This window comes from Amblyomma americanum, chromosome 4, assembly GCF_052857255.1.
Source record: "Amblyomma americanum isolate KBUSLIRL-KWMA chromosome 4, ASM5285725v1, whole genome shotgun sequence".
NCBI classification, from domain to species: domain Eukaryota; kingdom Metazoa; phylum Arthropoda; class Arachnida; order Ixodida; family Ixodidae; genus Amblyomma; species Amblyomma americanum.
Window position 1 is genome coordinate 144,305,645 of NC_135500.1, and position 14,952 is coordinate 144,320,596.

Sequence of the window (14,952 nt, forward strand, 5' to 3'; positions counted from 1 at the left end):
CAGGCACCAACGCTAGAGTGACTGCGTGAGCGCTAGATGTGCTTTTGTTTGCTTACACAAATATGCGGCCTACAGAGCAGTTGTAACCTAGTGTAAGTCCTTACCAGGCTGCATTAGTAGCTAGAAGGCTACTTCAGCAGCAGACATAAATAATGTCCTGCATAGTCCTATGTGAATATAAGCTTCCGTGTATGCCTTCCTTTATGGAATACCTTAGGTCTCAAGTTTTACCACGTCACTGGATATATTTACACTGTTTTCGGTTAGAGCGTACTGCTACTTAGTGGACAGTTTTTCTGTGGTCCAGAAAGGTAAGCCTAAACAAGGTGTCATCAAATCTATCGGCACAATTATAGCTGAAGTTTCTTCCTGAAGAGGCACTACAGTCTGCTCTTGTGCCAATAGTTTCCTGAGCATTAAAAGGCTGCTGGAAACGAGCGCTCGTGAACCTGTTTTTGTGTCCCTTACTCTGTCCCTCATCCGGTATTTTGCACTTCCTTGTTTACAACATGCATCACCAATTAGCCCAGCAGCTTGCTCTCCTGAAGAGCATGGCCGTATGCGCTGACTGCTGGTCCGAAGGACCGAGGACATCAGGCACAAATTTTCCATCGCCAAGAATTATTCTAAAGCACAAGTTTCTTTTGCTCAATTTTTGGTGCACAGCAGAGATAAATACTACCGAAAGTATGCAGAACCGTGTGTATCTGAAAGCCCTTCAAACTGAACTGTAGGGCTAACTGCAAAAAGGACCTGATGCTTGAAGACATTGAAAAAGAAAGGAATGCTGCCATGTTATGAGCAACTGAACTATGGCTGGCCTATGCTACCCCCTTCAGAGTCTTACACAACCCACTTCTCTATTTATTTTTATCTATTAACTTAGTCACGTAGATCAACTAGCACATCTATCTATCAAACACTAAGTCCAAGTATAGGCTGGCTAACAGCACAATTTTGCGCCACTGGTACACTTGCACTTACCCAGAATGGCACAGAGGAGGTTCTTGTAAGGTGGAAACCGGAAGACATCAGCATGGATGATCTTCCAGCCGTACTCCTCCACGTCCATCTCTGCCTTGGCCTCTAGTGAGTTGTACCGAGCAATGTCATTCTTGAGGACACGTGTCTGAAATAAGGAACAATTGGAGAGCCATGAAAGCATCACGTAAACCCACCTTGCTGTGCATCACGTAAGCTGTCGTCAGTAATAAAACACAGTACATTAAAAACTTTGAACTAAATTAATGCGTGTTACTAGTGTCCCTTAGAACCAACATAATAACATAAAAAATTCCAGGGGTGCACTTAACTCTGCTTAGGTGCAGTAATGCAAAAGTATTTCTTTTGCTGCTGCCGATTATGTTGCTGCGTGTTCGTTTCTTTATGCCTTTGTCGTTTCTAAGTCGTGTCTTCGTTCTAACTTTGGTCCTACTACACCTGAAGACGTGGGTCCCTTTGCTAGAGCATCTAGTAAGCACACCAAAGAACTTAGTAATAAACTAGTTAATTTAATTGACTCAATAATTAAGTAAGTAACAAAGTTCATTAAATTACCCATGAATGTAAAAATTCAATAATCAAATTTATTATTTAATTCACTCAATTACACAATTAATCATTTTGGTGACTTAATTGAATGTACTCATACTCAATTGTTTAAATAATTTGTGCATACAGACCCACAGAACGTGGTCACCGAACATGGCTTCACAGTAGCGCGTCAACCGCATCACGGGCAATGGCAACGCCGCGAACCGATTATGCAGCCAAAGTCGGCATTGAGAGTGAGCGAGAGAAAAAGGGAGGACCGCCGACGTTTCAGTGATTAACTTATTTATGATCCAACTAAATTACCTATTATTTTGTTAAATAACTGACCCATTCAACTAATTATTATTTTGTCAAATTAATTAATTAGTCATATAATTAGCCTGATTGGTGAATTAATTATATACCCATGTCAATAGCATAATTATTTCATCAACTATTCTATTATTTACCCCAATAATGGACAACAACCTCTGCCGCCACGCTCTGATGACAAGTCCAGTACACGCCACTCATGAGACAAGAGATGCTTTCACACTAATAAGACAATGCACTCATATCTTAGCAGCTTGGTTTCAACAGAGCACACCTATCACTGCTGTTTTACTTATGGTGCTCAAATGACTGAGGTTATCATGGAACAAATGCAACGCTAAATATGCTTCATGTGTTGAAGAAGTCGAGTGTTTTAAAATGTTGAAGTTCATTTCAAAACTTTTCCTTCTCAAAAAACCAGCAACAAGTAGTTTTTCCTTAATAAGGAGCAAGTTAGGATGGAAAGGGATATATGCTTTCTATAAAACATGTGAAATTATTTTGTTTAGTTTCTCAAGTTAAGCGCATGAAAACAGAATCTGCTGTACAGCAGCCACTTCACATATTTCATGCACAGGTATGTCTTGCTTCATGAGCATGAAGTAGTACATACTTTTGTCAAAAACAGTTCAACAAAAACAGTTCAACAAAAAGAGCAAAAGGAAATCAGACAGTACTCACCAGAATAACACCAATGAAGCCCAAAAGCAGGAAAATCAGCACCAAAGAGTTGATCACTGACAGCCAGTGAATCTAGGAAGAGATTGGGTAACACAAAATTACCACAGCCTCGCAAGACCCAAGTTATATCAGCATACCAGCATGTCTTGCTGCAGAATGTCACTGCTGAAATTAGCATTAACACATGCACCAAACCGATAGCATTCAAAACATCCAGGCAAATTTTTTTTGCATGAAACATTTCACGCTACTCTGAAAGCACATTTTTTCTTTATCATTCACTACTTTTCCTTTCTGCAGCCGGCCCTCGGTTTCCCAGCTGCCCCTGTTTGCACAACTTCAAGCAGCCACTATTTGCTTTTCATGGCCTGTGCATATTCTCCCACTCCTCAAGCTCTGATAATATGGCAGTCTATGCATTGCTGGATTACACTGCATGTACCGGCAGCACAGGCTCTCTCCACGATACCTCGGCACCATGAGTGGTGGCTCAATCAAGCTGACACTCATGTCTACTCACATTTATAATATTTACACTTATGAACATTCACACTCACGACCACTCACTAGCCCTCATGTCCCCTCATATTCATGTTCATGCTCGTGTCCCCCCCCCCCCCCCACACACACATGCACACGCACACACACACTTTCTCTCACTCTCACTCACTCACTGTTTCCCTGCTTGTTGAAACCAGAGGGGAATGAGAGATTTACTGCTGCAGCTGATGATGCTCGTGGCCTCCATAGCATAGCCTGGGTCGCACAGATGTGGCGGTTAGCCGCTCAAGCTCTTGTCAGGCTTTTAGGCTGACTCAATGCCTGAAGGAACAAGTCTTTAGCACGCATCTTCCATGGCCCGAACCAACGTTAAACAAGTGTGCTCTTGCGCTTGCTACTAAGATGATGAGTGCCTGCTTAGTGCCAACTAAGATGCTTAGACACGTTTTTTAACTGTCTCTAAATAACAGTGTAAAGTTTGCCTTGACGATAATGTGTCCGTGTGTCTGCATGAACACACTGGAAGCACGTGGTGACTATGAATACCTTTCGCAGCATGGGAAATTGTTTTTTTCTCAAAAGGTCAAGCGAGTGCCTCACAGAAAGAGAAATGGCTAGAATGGGCCACAAGTACAAATTTGCCCATGAAAAAAGGGCAGTGGCTATTATTAATCCCTTTACAACAGCCTCTTGGGCTTACTTTAGGGCATAGTTAAGAGTAGGGCTAGCTTCATCTAGCCAGAGCAGGTATGCGTGAGCAATATGTGGACATGCCTACCATGCAGTACATTGTTTACATTGTGCATAATCCCTGTCTGAAGTATGCTTGAGAAACTAGTGCTGTGTTCTTGCTTCAGGGCAATGCGTGCGGAGACACGTGCGGATCTGTGTGGGCATAGGAGGTGCTAACACTGCATATAATTATTCTACTGTAGTCTGCAGCGTCATTGGTTGAGCAAACGTTCATGAAAGAGCACGTAGGCAGCTAACTTGTCAGCCATTTTGCAGTGTATGCCCTTCTGAAACAATAGGACATTACTGGAAAAAAGCCCTATCCAGAAGTTCTTAGAGGAAATCAAGGTATCCGATTCAAAAGATTCCTCACGCTGTCCAGATATCATTGCGACTAGAATTGCTGCAATCGAAGCGTGCAAACAAATTTTTCCGCTTACAATATTGAAAATACAAAAATAAAACTGTGCCCTGCACACATGCAGCGGAACCTTGTAAGCAGTTGTTGACTTTGCAGGGCAGCCCGGAGCAGCCCAAATTGCCGGTGGTGTTGTTCCGGATCCAGGTTGTAGACAAGAGCCTTTTCGTAACCCTCTAAAACACATTTTTTTTTCTTCTGTTTCTCTGGCGAGCGCATTGGGGAGCTTAATACTAAACTCTTTCCTGTTCTACGAGCGCAGTTCAGTGTCCAACATGCCGGCACCCTTCGACCTGTTTATGGTAAGTTCTATAGATCAACACTGATCTGAGACTTCAGCAAGATGCGGTAGCGCAGCTGTTGCTGGCTGGGATGACAAGGGTAAAAATGGGGGTGAAAGGAAGGCTTAGTGCCCGTAGGAATACATGGAAACAAAAATTTTCAAAGCAGTTTTCTGATTTCACAGTGCATCTTTGATGTCCCTTCGTTAAGAACAGCCAAGCAACCAAGTTCATCCTGGAACAAGTTCTGAAAGCATGAAGCATCATTTTGAAGGCAATGTATTTTTAACGTTAAGTGCGCAGGGTATGATTCCTTGCAGGTGGCACGGAACTGGAGTGCACCCCATTGAAACACTTGCGAGCAAGACTTTCAGACATACTTTTCTTGTTTCACCGAGTGCCCATGCAGGCAGCTATTTGTTAACAGTTGGCAAGTACTTTGAAGAAGAATGTGAGGGTATGCTACGTCATTTCAAACCTATTATTTTAGAACGCCGAGATAAATGTGTGTTGTGAAGCCGAACATGCCCCTAAAAAGTGTTCTATCTGCTGGGTGCTTCTCCGAGTCGTGCAAGCTTCTTGTGTAGCCCCACGTGCTTCTGCGTGCACTACATTTTCTCACTAATACAGTCGTTCAAACTAGACAGCCTAGACAGCATTACCTGGAAAATCACCTCTCAAATGCCATGAAAAGCGCATTAAACAGAACCACGCACTGTAGCAGACGGCGTCTTAAAATGATAGGCCCGGCCCCCTCCGGCATCTACCAGCACCACATATGTGTGTAATTAAGGTTTAGTTGTCTGCTATAATGCGCAGTTAATTTACCGTGCTGTTTGAAGATTGTCTGCAATGCAAACCTTGCTGTCGTTTGAATGGCATTATTTGCATGGGAATGTAACGTGCGCGGCAGAAATGTCAGACTACACGAGAAGCTTGCGCGATTTGAGGAAACACCCAGCAGACAGAGAGCCTTTTGGGGGTATGTCCGGCTTCATGACCCAAATTTATTGTGGCATTTGAAAAAGATAGCTTTGAAATGACGAAGTGTACTTCGTCACACTCTTCTTCAAAGCACTTGCCAACTGTTAACGATAGGATGCCTCCATGGGTGCTCTATCAAATGAGAAAAATAATTTGGTAAGTTCTGCTTACATGTGTTTCGTATGGGTCGCACAACTGCCTCATACCCCCAGCGGCGGGCAACTCCTAAGTGCACGTTTCATGGTGTTTTAAAAATACATTGCCTTCGAAATGATACTTCATACTTTCACCACCTGTGCTAGAATGAACTTGCCTGTTCTTCAATAAGGGTCGACATCATAGCTGCATTGTGAAATCAGGAAACTACTTTGAAAACTTTTGCTTCCATGTATTCCTATGGGCGTTAAGCCTACTTTTCACTTCCAGGTGGGTCCGGCTGCTGTGAACTTCCGCTTAGTTTGTAACATGGTGTTGGTCTATAAGGGAACTCCCCTATGCCCCCATCCCAACCACTGCACCCGCCCCCGCCCTCAGTCTCCTGTTCTCTTTTTGTTACACTTTTGGCTATGGTGTCCGTTGGACGTTTTTCATCACTGCCTTCTCGGTATCGGCAGTTTGAACAGTAGCACTCACTTCCACCATACTTTGAAGTAAAATGAAATTTGTCGCCCCTAGCTTGTTTCTTATTAGATTTCATTTGCTTGCACTGCTTTAGTAATGCGAAAGCATTAAATGGCTCATGCAAATGGAAAGCCATCACCGGAAGTTGTCTGCAGAGCATGTCCACAGAGCATGTCCATAGACCGTGTTCGCAGACCATGTCCGTAGGAAGTGGTGCCTCTCAAGTGACCTCGTATGGGTCAGAGTTGGATTTAATTGACTCAGTGAGACTCAAAGTTTACGAAGGTGTAGATGAAATACAAGACTACCTGACCTCAATATGGTGGCAGCATTCCCGACTACATTCTTGCCAAAATTTAGAGCAACTGTTCGTTGTACAGCGTTCTGGGTGGTGTCATAGCATTTCTCTTTGCATATAGCTTACATGCTTTAGTCAAGTTGGAGGCTATCTTGCAACAGGATTTCAAATTGATGACATATGCATCTTCAGTTGCACGCTTTTTGAGCTTTACCTGTTCCCTTAAGACACTGTTGAGTTGTTCACTGAGATGTGGAGATGAGAGGGCTACTGCTCCCTTTCCTTTCCTCAAAAACCTATTTCCATACCACAATTGTGACCTAACCGGAAATGACGAAGAGTCGAAGGGCTGGCCTAGTATATCATAACTGGAAATGATGAAATGGTGTAGTACGTCATAACTGGAAATGACGAACTGGTGTAGTGTAATGTAACCGGAAATAACGAAATGCCACACACCATTTGTGAGTCAGAAAAAGAAATCAAGATCAAGATCAAAGACATGCTTTCGCATTCCTCCATGTAAGCAGACTTAAGTACCCTCAAAATTTTTTTGTAGTTTTTTCTCAAGCGAAAAGCTGACAATACTCACAGACATTATATTTTGGATCCCTTTCCCAAGAATAGAAGAACTAAGTTCAAACTATGCACCTAGCCAATCAAAAAGGGGGTGGCCAATTTTGCTACCTCATATCCACTGCCGAAAATTACTGGACTGTTTCGTTGCCATCGGCACAAAATGAGCATTTCTGTAGCAGATTAAAACACAAATATTACCTTTTTGCCTATCTCCATGGGCATCAAGGGATCATCACGTTTCATTCGATGCATGCAAGAAAAAATAACCACACGTCTGATTTACGTCACAGGGCTCCTTCAAGTTATATGACAGAGAGGAGAATCTTTGGCGTTGCCAAATAGTGCGCTTGGTTTTCACTCGTTTCCAAGCTTGAGTCAAGCTTGTGTAGTTCGAGAGCCGGGCCAAGTAGGTCAAGTATTTTGCATAGAAAATAGAAGGCTCTGCCGGCTCCTGGTCTGGTTCAATCAAATAATTATGGCCAGGGCAGTGTTGTACAATGCATACACCCGGGCGCAGGAGAGCTTAAGCGTCCACTGCAGTACTTGAGATCCCATCTTTTGCTAATTAATGCCGAGAAGTGGACAGTCATTATTTCAGCAGCAAGCATTGAAACTCTGCGTATATAAGCTTGAGCCGTGTAGAAGGCCTGAAGAGAAACATCTACCTTTCTAGCAGGGGCAACGTGTAGCGGCTCATTGCACCCGCAAAGGGCCTGCGCCCATGCCAATGGTGAACAAGTAAGGCAAACAGGAATGAAAGATTGCAATTCCCATGCCAGCAGAATCTTCTGCTTTGGCCATCCTAAAGCACCAGCATGCTGCCTTATGCTGTACTGCCCTCAAGCACCCTCGGCAGTGAATATTTGCTACCCTCAGCTCGAAACACACGTGGCAAACTTCGCTGTTGCATCCACCCACCACTCACATACACTGCCACTCGTGTCCACTCACAATCACTCACTTCCACTCATCACTCATCTCCACGCCCTCACACTCATGACCACTCGCACTCACATCCACTCGCTCGCACTCATGACCACCCACGCTCAGATCTACTCGCTTGCACTCACAAGCACTACCTTGCACTCACACCAAGAGATGTGAGTGTGACTGAGGTGATATGAGCGTGCTCATGAGTGAGTGTGCCAACCTATGCTCTCCACAAGATGTCGCTCGTCAGCGGTCAGCAATAGTGTTTCTGTAAAGATGATATTCTGGTAAATGCAGCGTGCCATAAACGGTGAAATAGCAATATCTGGATGTGTGAATCGCACCACCAAATTATATCTGCATCACAATTAACTGCAACGCACGATCGTTTAACTCACGCTAGGCCTAATTGGCCTGCCAGTCGGAATTATGCTGATGGAAGGGAGTTTCTAGACATGCAAGCCTGAGGATGTTGGCGGACCTCCATCATGGCACATATGCTGCTCGTGTTTTGTAAAGCGGCTGGAAAAAGCGTATCAAAACTTCACCGGTTCAAAGACTGCTCGCGCATACATAAGGCATACAAAGTACATTATGAAAATCAATATTGCAGCATTCGTTTTTGTCCATTTACTGCAAACTTTGGGACACTGGAAAGAATGCCACGTGACAGTCATGTTCCTTATAAGTGGGCTTCAACGGATGTTAACCTTTTGAAGGCTATGTCTGCCTGATGTTCGAAAGCAGCGAGTTTGGAGCAGATGCGCGCAATTTTCCCGATTTTCATCAGGATGGTGCAGCTTATCTGGCTTGGCGCAGTTTGGCGGATTTTCCACAACGGTGGTGTCACTGCACCACAGGGAACTTATAATTGGCAATAATTAACATATTTGCTTTAAATAGGGCATTTCTATGTCTTAGGATCTATAGACATGAAAAAGCTCTTTAACCGCTGCTTACAGATCACTGCCACATGCTTGTCTCACCTGTTCTAGAAGTAAGCAAGCTCTTCCCTACTCTTCAAAAGTGCATTTTTACGAGTGTATTCACGCAAGGTAAACAGCAGCGCAGTCGTACGCCACTTAATCTCTCTCAGCCGCTGATTCAATGGCACATGCTTATTTGTAATTGCTAACATGAACGCTAAAAACCATTTCGTCCTTCATACAGTAAGGTGGCTATACCACAGAATCCTGACACGAAATTTTTTTCACAAAAAAGCAAGAACCTCACCACCTGTGAATACTGTTTGAATGCAATGTGAACAAGCTGTTTAACAAAACTTCCATATAAGCAACAAGTGTGTGTGCTAACTTTCAGTGCCCATTCAATGAATCCAAAATCACCTTCCACCAAAGTTGTTTTTTCTCTTCCACAGGCTTTTTACTATAACATTTAATCCATTAATTTATTCCTTTTACTATCCTTTCATTCGCCTTCCCCCTCAATTACCGTTTCTTCTCGGCTGTGCTAGCATCCTACACCTGCACATCAGCATGTGCAGCTGGTGCACCGGTGTGATGTGTGCAACATGCCTGATGCTGAGCCATAATATACGATACCACCTTTATGTCTTCCTCTCCTTGGGAAAGGAAAGTGGCCAGCAATGGCATGTCATTTTTATGACACTACAAACGACATGACAGTCACATAAAGAATGCAAAGGGCTGACAGAAGCATGGGAAAGAGGAGACAACGGTGGTCCTCCCTTGACTTTATAAAATAGCCAATAAAATGCAGCAGTTGGAAAGGCTACAGCTCTTCACAATGAAATGTAGTGACGATGGCACTATGGAGAGTCTGTTCCGACCAGGCAACTATTACATAATTTGCCTGCAGTTGCACAATTCTGGCATATTTCCTTGTGCAACAGCGATTAATAAACACTGAAATTAAGCTGGTCTTCCAGAGAGTCAGTGCGTGAGAACCGAGAAGAGCATCAACAGTAAGTGATGCTGACTAGCACGATTAGAGATTGTCAAAATCTACCGCAGCTTGCAGGTAACCTATTAAACCACAACACAATCTAAACCTTACAAGCTGCCTTGTGAAATATTTGCAAATAATTTCTGAGAAAGATTCCACTAAGGAAATGAAATGTCAAGAATGCTGCCCAGCTGCTTCTGATAGTCTGCTTTAAGGTTGTAGTCAGATAGATAAAGCTGTCCACCCTCCCCTCGAGCTTTATTTCAAAATTTAAGTAAAAGAAATCGCCAGTAGACAATAATAAAAACAAATATTATTGTTGAAATATGTCCATGACAACTGCACAGCATGGACCAATTATGAGGCAACTGCATATAAAGAAAAAATGTTTTGCTGGCATGCTAATTCTCTAAACATCCTTGCATGAGCTATATAACCTTTCTGTGCTTGAAAGGTGCTATAAAACGCGATTTCCCTTAACCCAGGCAAGGAAAGAACAAAAATGGAACATGCGAATGTGTAACATACTAGTAGCAAAATCCTCGGTGCCATGCCCATGCACATGGCAGTAACCTAATTCTTTTGCCAAGCTCATAAATTGTATAGGCCCAATAACAGGCCATAACAGCATTACATAACCAGGACGTAAAATCAACATTTCTGTTGCACCCTGCTCCAAATCGGAAAACCTCTTTGCATTCAAGATACTTTTATTTGGGGCACTGAACTGAATGGCACCCTGAGCACAGAAGCAAACAAGGCTGCATTTCTTACCAAGAATGTGCTGTCATGTTGCTTTTATGTGTGGTACCACTTTACATATGTGTGTGATGTTTTTCTGGTTAAATTTTGGTTCCGTAATACAGAAAGACCTAATGTGTCTTGAAGAAAGGATATTCACAATCTTCAGAATTTTTGCAGTGTGCGTGCTTCGCCAGTGGTTACCTTGCAAAATGATGCACAACAAGATTCTAACATATTGCATGTTTGCAAGTTTGTAGGCTGTTTATTAGCAAAGAAGCCACCCACCATGATAGTATGAACCCCCCAATGGTGTCACCTAGAACTGAACATTACGGCATTCAAGCCAACCCACATTGCCACTGACTGCTATGCATGCCCACTGTAGTTGTTTTTATCAGCAACATGCAAATTCTAAACAGACTGCCACAGCAGAGCGTTCACACACACCTCCAGCGTCTGTGGGAAGAAAGAGCCTTGAGGGCCGCTCTTGGAGAGTCCACCTGGAGCTCGTTCAGAGGCATTTGTGGGTAGCCAGCGGACGGAGTATGTGTGTGTGATGTCCAACGGAGCTGTCATCTCATCCAGGAGCATGGGTACACCATCCGTCACAGTCACATTGGCAGATATCACCTGCGTGTGCATGCGCGACACAAGAAAACCTTTACCACCAACACTACGCACACGGAAGCTGTCTGGAGAGATCATACAGCTCGCACACAGCTCTACACTAGCTTTGAAACTTGCTATGCTTGATAAATGTAGGCTATCACATTCACACAAAACCCTATATATATTAGAGTGGAAACTCAGAAAGGAAACAGAAATGACGCTGCCCTACAACAAGAGTCCATAAAGTGGGTTTCGCAAAACCCTTGGGCCCCTTGGAGTGCTTTCTGGGTACCCTCAGCACCTAAATACATGCATGCCACAACCCAACCTTTCCTTAAATCACTCTATTTTGGGACTAATCATACTGCCACTGCTCATGGAAAACTGTTTCACTAAGTCGCCAGTAATTTCTAATTCAATTTTGGCATTGCATGAGGGGACATATGTCTGCATGCTCATTTTAACTCGCATGCTAGGCAGACAGCGATGAAAACCAAGACATGAAGGGTTTCTCAGCCCTTTTTGAAAGCCACTGGGGCTTCTCAAGCCTAGAGAGATTGAAGACCCGCTGATCTCTAGTCAGAGTTCTATCAAAACCAGCCTAATTAGAGATGTGACCAACACCACTTGTGGCAGCGTGATGTTCGCTGGTGATGAAAACCCATTACCAGAAAGCAATGTATTATGATGAATGATATATCTGACATCAGTGAAATGAGAAACTTTAATGCAAGGCCACTGCAGCAGTGCCACACTTATTGGTGAATGCACAACACGCCAATTGGGGCTCTCATTCTGCTATATAGAACAATGCACACAAGAATTTATAAAGAGAAACATAACATGACTTGCATATGAAATCTGCTACCAAGGCCACCCTGTAAATCTGAGCATGGATGTCAAAATGGACTACTTAAGCCTTATTAAAAGCAGACTTCATAAGTTTAAGCATGAACACTAAGAAGACTGTTGAAATACAGATGGAAAGAAATCGGACTACTCTGTACAGTGTTCTTGTGCGTGATATAAATTACTCAACTTTCTTGGCAATTTAGGATCACTTTCACATAATTAGCCACTTGCACTCCAGCAGAGACATTGTATCCATTAAAAGGGTTATAAGATGACATTGCTATTGTGAGTAAGTGAAGTGGGTATCCACAAAAAAATGCAGATTGTTTGACCAAACCTCACACAACATCTGCAGTGATTTCTTCTGCAGATAAAACCAACTATTCTCAGCAGCAGCATGGAGTCTGTAGAAAAACACTTTTTATCTTCAATGTGACCACTCTATAATTCATGGTTTCGGTGACTGTTGACTTTCTTCATATACATCTAGCAGCTTAAAATCGTTAAATGAGAAATGCTTTACTTTGTCCAACATTATGACATGGAAAAAGAAACTTGGGAAGTCTATATACCTGTGCTGCATTAAAAAATGAATGTAATGTTATCACATTTTGGGAGAGTTGGTGACAAGAATCACGAGTCTTGCCTGCAGAACAAATGTTTTGGTGCTTGGACTAGCTAGTTAGAGCTACCAGATTCTTCAGACAGAATTCAAATAAAATTCCTTTATTTGGTGAAGGTGCTGACTTTCCTCCCATGAAGAGCACTAGTAGACGAAGTTTTCCCAGTTTAGCACCATAATCATGAATTACTACTTCTTGAGCAATGATATTATATTTATTTTAGTCACAGTGAGCTTATTTTAGCCACAGTTAGCATGCCTTCTGAAATGCATTTGTATCATAACAAGAAAGCAACTAGCAGACAGAGAAGGTATCAACAATTCTCAGGCAGGTATAATTGTTTCAAGACACTGTTCTGCAATACCCAACATCTGAGCAAACGTTCAGGTTCCCTTCAACTCGCTCAAACCATCATGCGTGCGCAAAAAAGCTGCTTTGAAGTCACAGGAGACACTCTCTCACCTGGTCCCCATGGTATTCAATGTTGAAGGTCAGGTGTGTCCAGAGGTACAGCTTGTGTTTGTGTGGAATCAAGGAGCCTTCTTCTAGCTGCCCTATGAAGCCCCATAGTCTCAGGCCATCTGAAAAAGCCCCCACACAAAATGCGGTGATGGTGACGCTTCAACTGGCTACTCCAGCAAAAACGTAGAGAAACACAAGAATGGAAGAAGAGAATATTATTGTCAAACAAATTTCATGTTGATAAATGTTTGAGGAGTGCAGGATATACTGAACGTTCAACACTGAAATAGCTTTGAAAAAGGATTGATCAACTATTTGCAAAGCTTTGTTTTGGCATTAGAATGTTCTAGCATTATTTATTCCTAATTCCAAGCTGCAAAACTTAGCAGACGAAAGCAGTCAGAGACAGGTGAAAAAGGGCAAGCCTCTAGTTTGTTACCAAAATTCAGCAACATCTGTTAAAGGGGCACTGCAACATTTTTTTCATGGCCGATTATTCCGGTTAAAAAAATTTCTCATGCTTTCAAGACACCACTGCAAAAATAAGTATAGAAATCAAAGCACGAAAACAAGTTATTCTACTTAGCAAATATAAAATAAAAAGATTAAACAAACCGCATTTCACTTGCCCAGTGCAGAGATTGGGCACTACTAATCAGAACCGTGCCTTGCACACATGCAGCGGGAGCTTGCATGCAGTTGTTGGCTTGCTAGGACAGCCCACAGCCATGCATTTTGACGGTGTCATCATTCCACGCACACATCGCAAACAGGACAGCGGCGACAGCAGGGGGAGCTCCCAATGCTTCCTTGCGACCCCCCACCCCCTCCGACCCATCTCGTCTCCTGCTCACATTTTAGGTCCAGTTGTGTCAAATGCGTTATTTTTTTTTTTTTCACTTCCTTCTCATTACTGGCAGTTTCAACAGCAATGCTCACCTCCACAACAGTTTGAAGCAAGGTAGAAAATCTCGCTCCTAGCATTTATTAGCTTTCGTTCTATTCTACTCCTTCATTGACTTTTTTTTTTCCCCCAAGGAAAAGCTTACAACACTCAAGAGAGATTATATTTTGGATTCGTTTCACAAGTATAAAGGAAGTAGTAAGTTAAAACTGGATGCCCAATCAATCAGAAAGGCAGTGCTTGATCTGTTTGCCACCTCATATCCACTGCCGAAAATCACTGCTACGTTTTCACACCATCAACCCAAAATAGGCACTTCTGTAACAGATTCAAACTTTAAATATCGCAGTTTCAGCAAATTCCTTGGCTCTAAGGGATAACCATGTCCGATGCTGTGAATACATACAAAGAATCAAATCACATGCTTTTTTCTGTGTTGCAAGGCTCCTTTAAAACCTGCTGGGATGAAAAACATGCTGCTCATCTTGACAGCTAGTGATTTCTCTCATTCTGAGGCTATTGCCAGACAATTTTAAACTGTTTAGACGAACCTTTATCTTAATGTATAAACATATTTAAGCGGTACAACACATGGCAAAACTTTCTGAAATGGCACACATTCACATTAGATTTCAGTTGCTAACTAATAGCATATTATTGGGTAACGTGCCCTTCACATGTTTGGGAGCCATTGGTTGCAGTATAGCTATCCTTCATCTCACAAGTCGTTTGCAGCACTGCTAAGGGTACAGCTCTCTCCTCCAATTAAGGGCAAGGAAGACAACAAATAATCCTTAGAATATTTGAGTACTGTTGTGACTATATTTTAAACAATTATTCCAGTAATTGGAAAGGTAGTACAGAATGGTGTTTTGAAAGTACAGTGAGTTTTTCATTAACTGGTTAGTTAGCAGAGAATTTCCGCATGAACACAGCACTAT

General features: G+C 42.6%; 1 protein-coding gene across 1 annotated transcript in view; it reads right to left on the bottom strand.

Annotated features, from left to right (window-relative positions):
- Positions 1–14,952, bottom strand: part of LOC144128466 (transmembrane 9 superfamily member 1-like) — a 109,875-nt gene that overhangs the window by 22,448 nt on the left and 72,475 nt on the right. Inside the window, exons 5-8 of the mRNA XM_077661892.1 lie at positions 13,108–13,226; positions 11,009–11,191; positions 2,548–2,619; positions 985–1,129 (exon numbers count right to left, since the gene is read on the bottom strand). Of these exons, the coding sequence (XP_077518018.1) occupies positions 985–1,129; positions 2,548–2,619; positions 11,009–11,191; positions 13,108–13,226 (519 nt within the window). The remainder of the gene's footprint in view (positions 1–984; positions 1,130–2,547; positions 2,620–11,008; positions 11,192–13,107; positions 13,227–14,952) is intronic.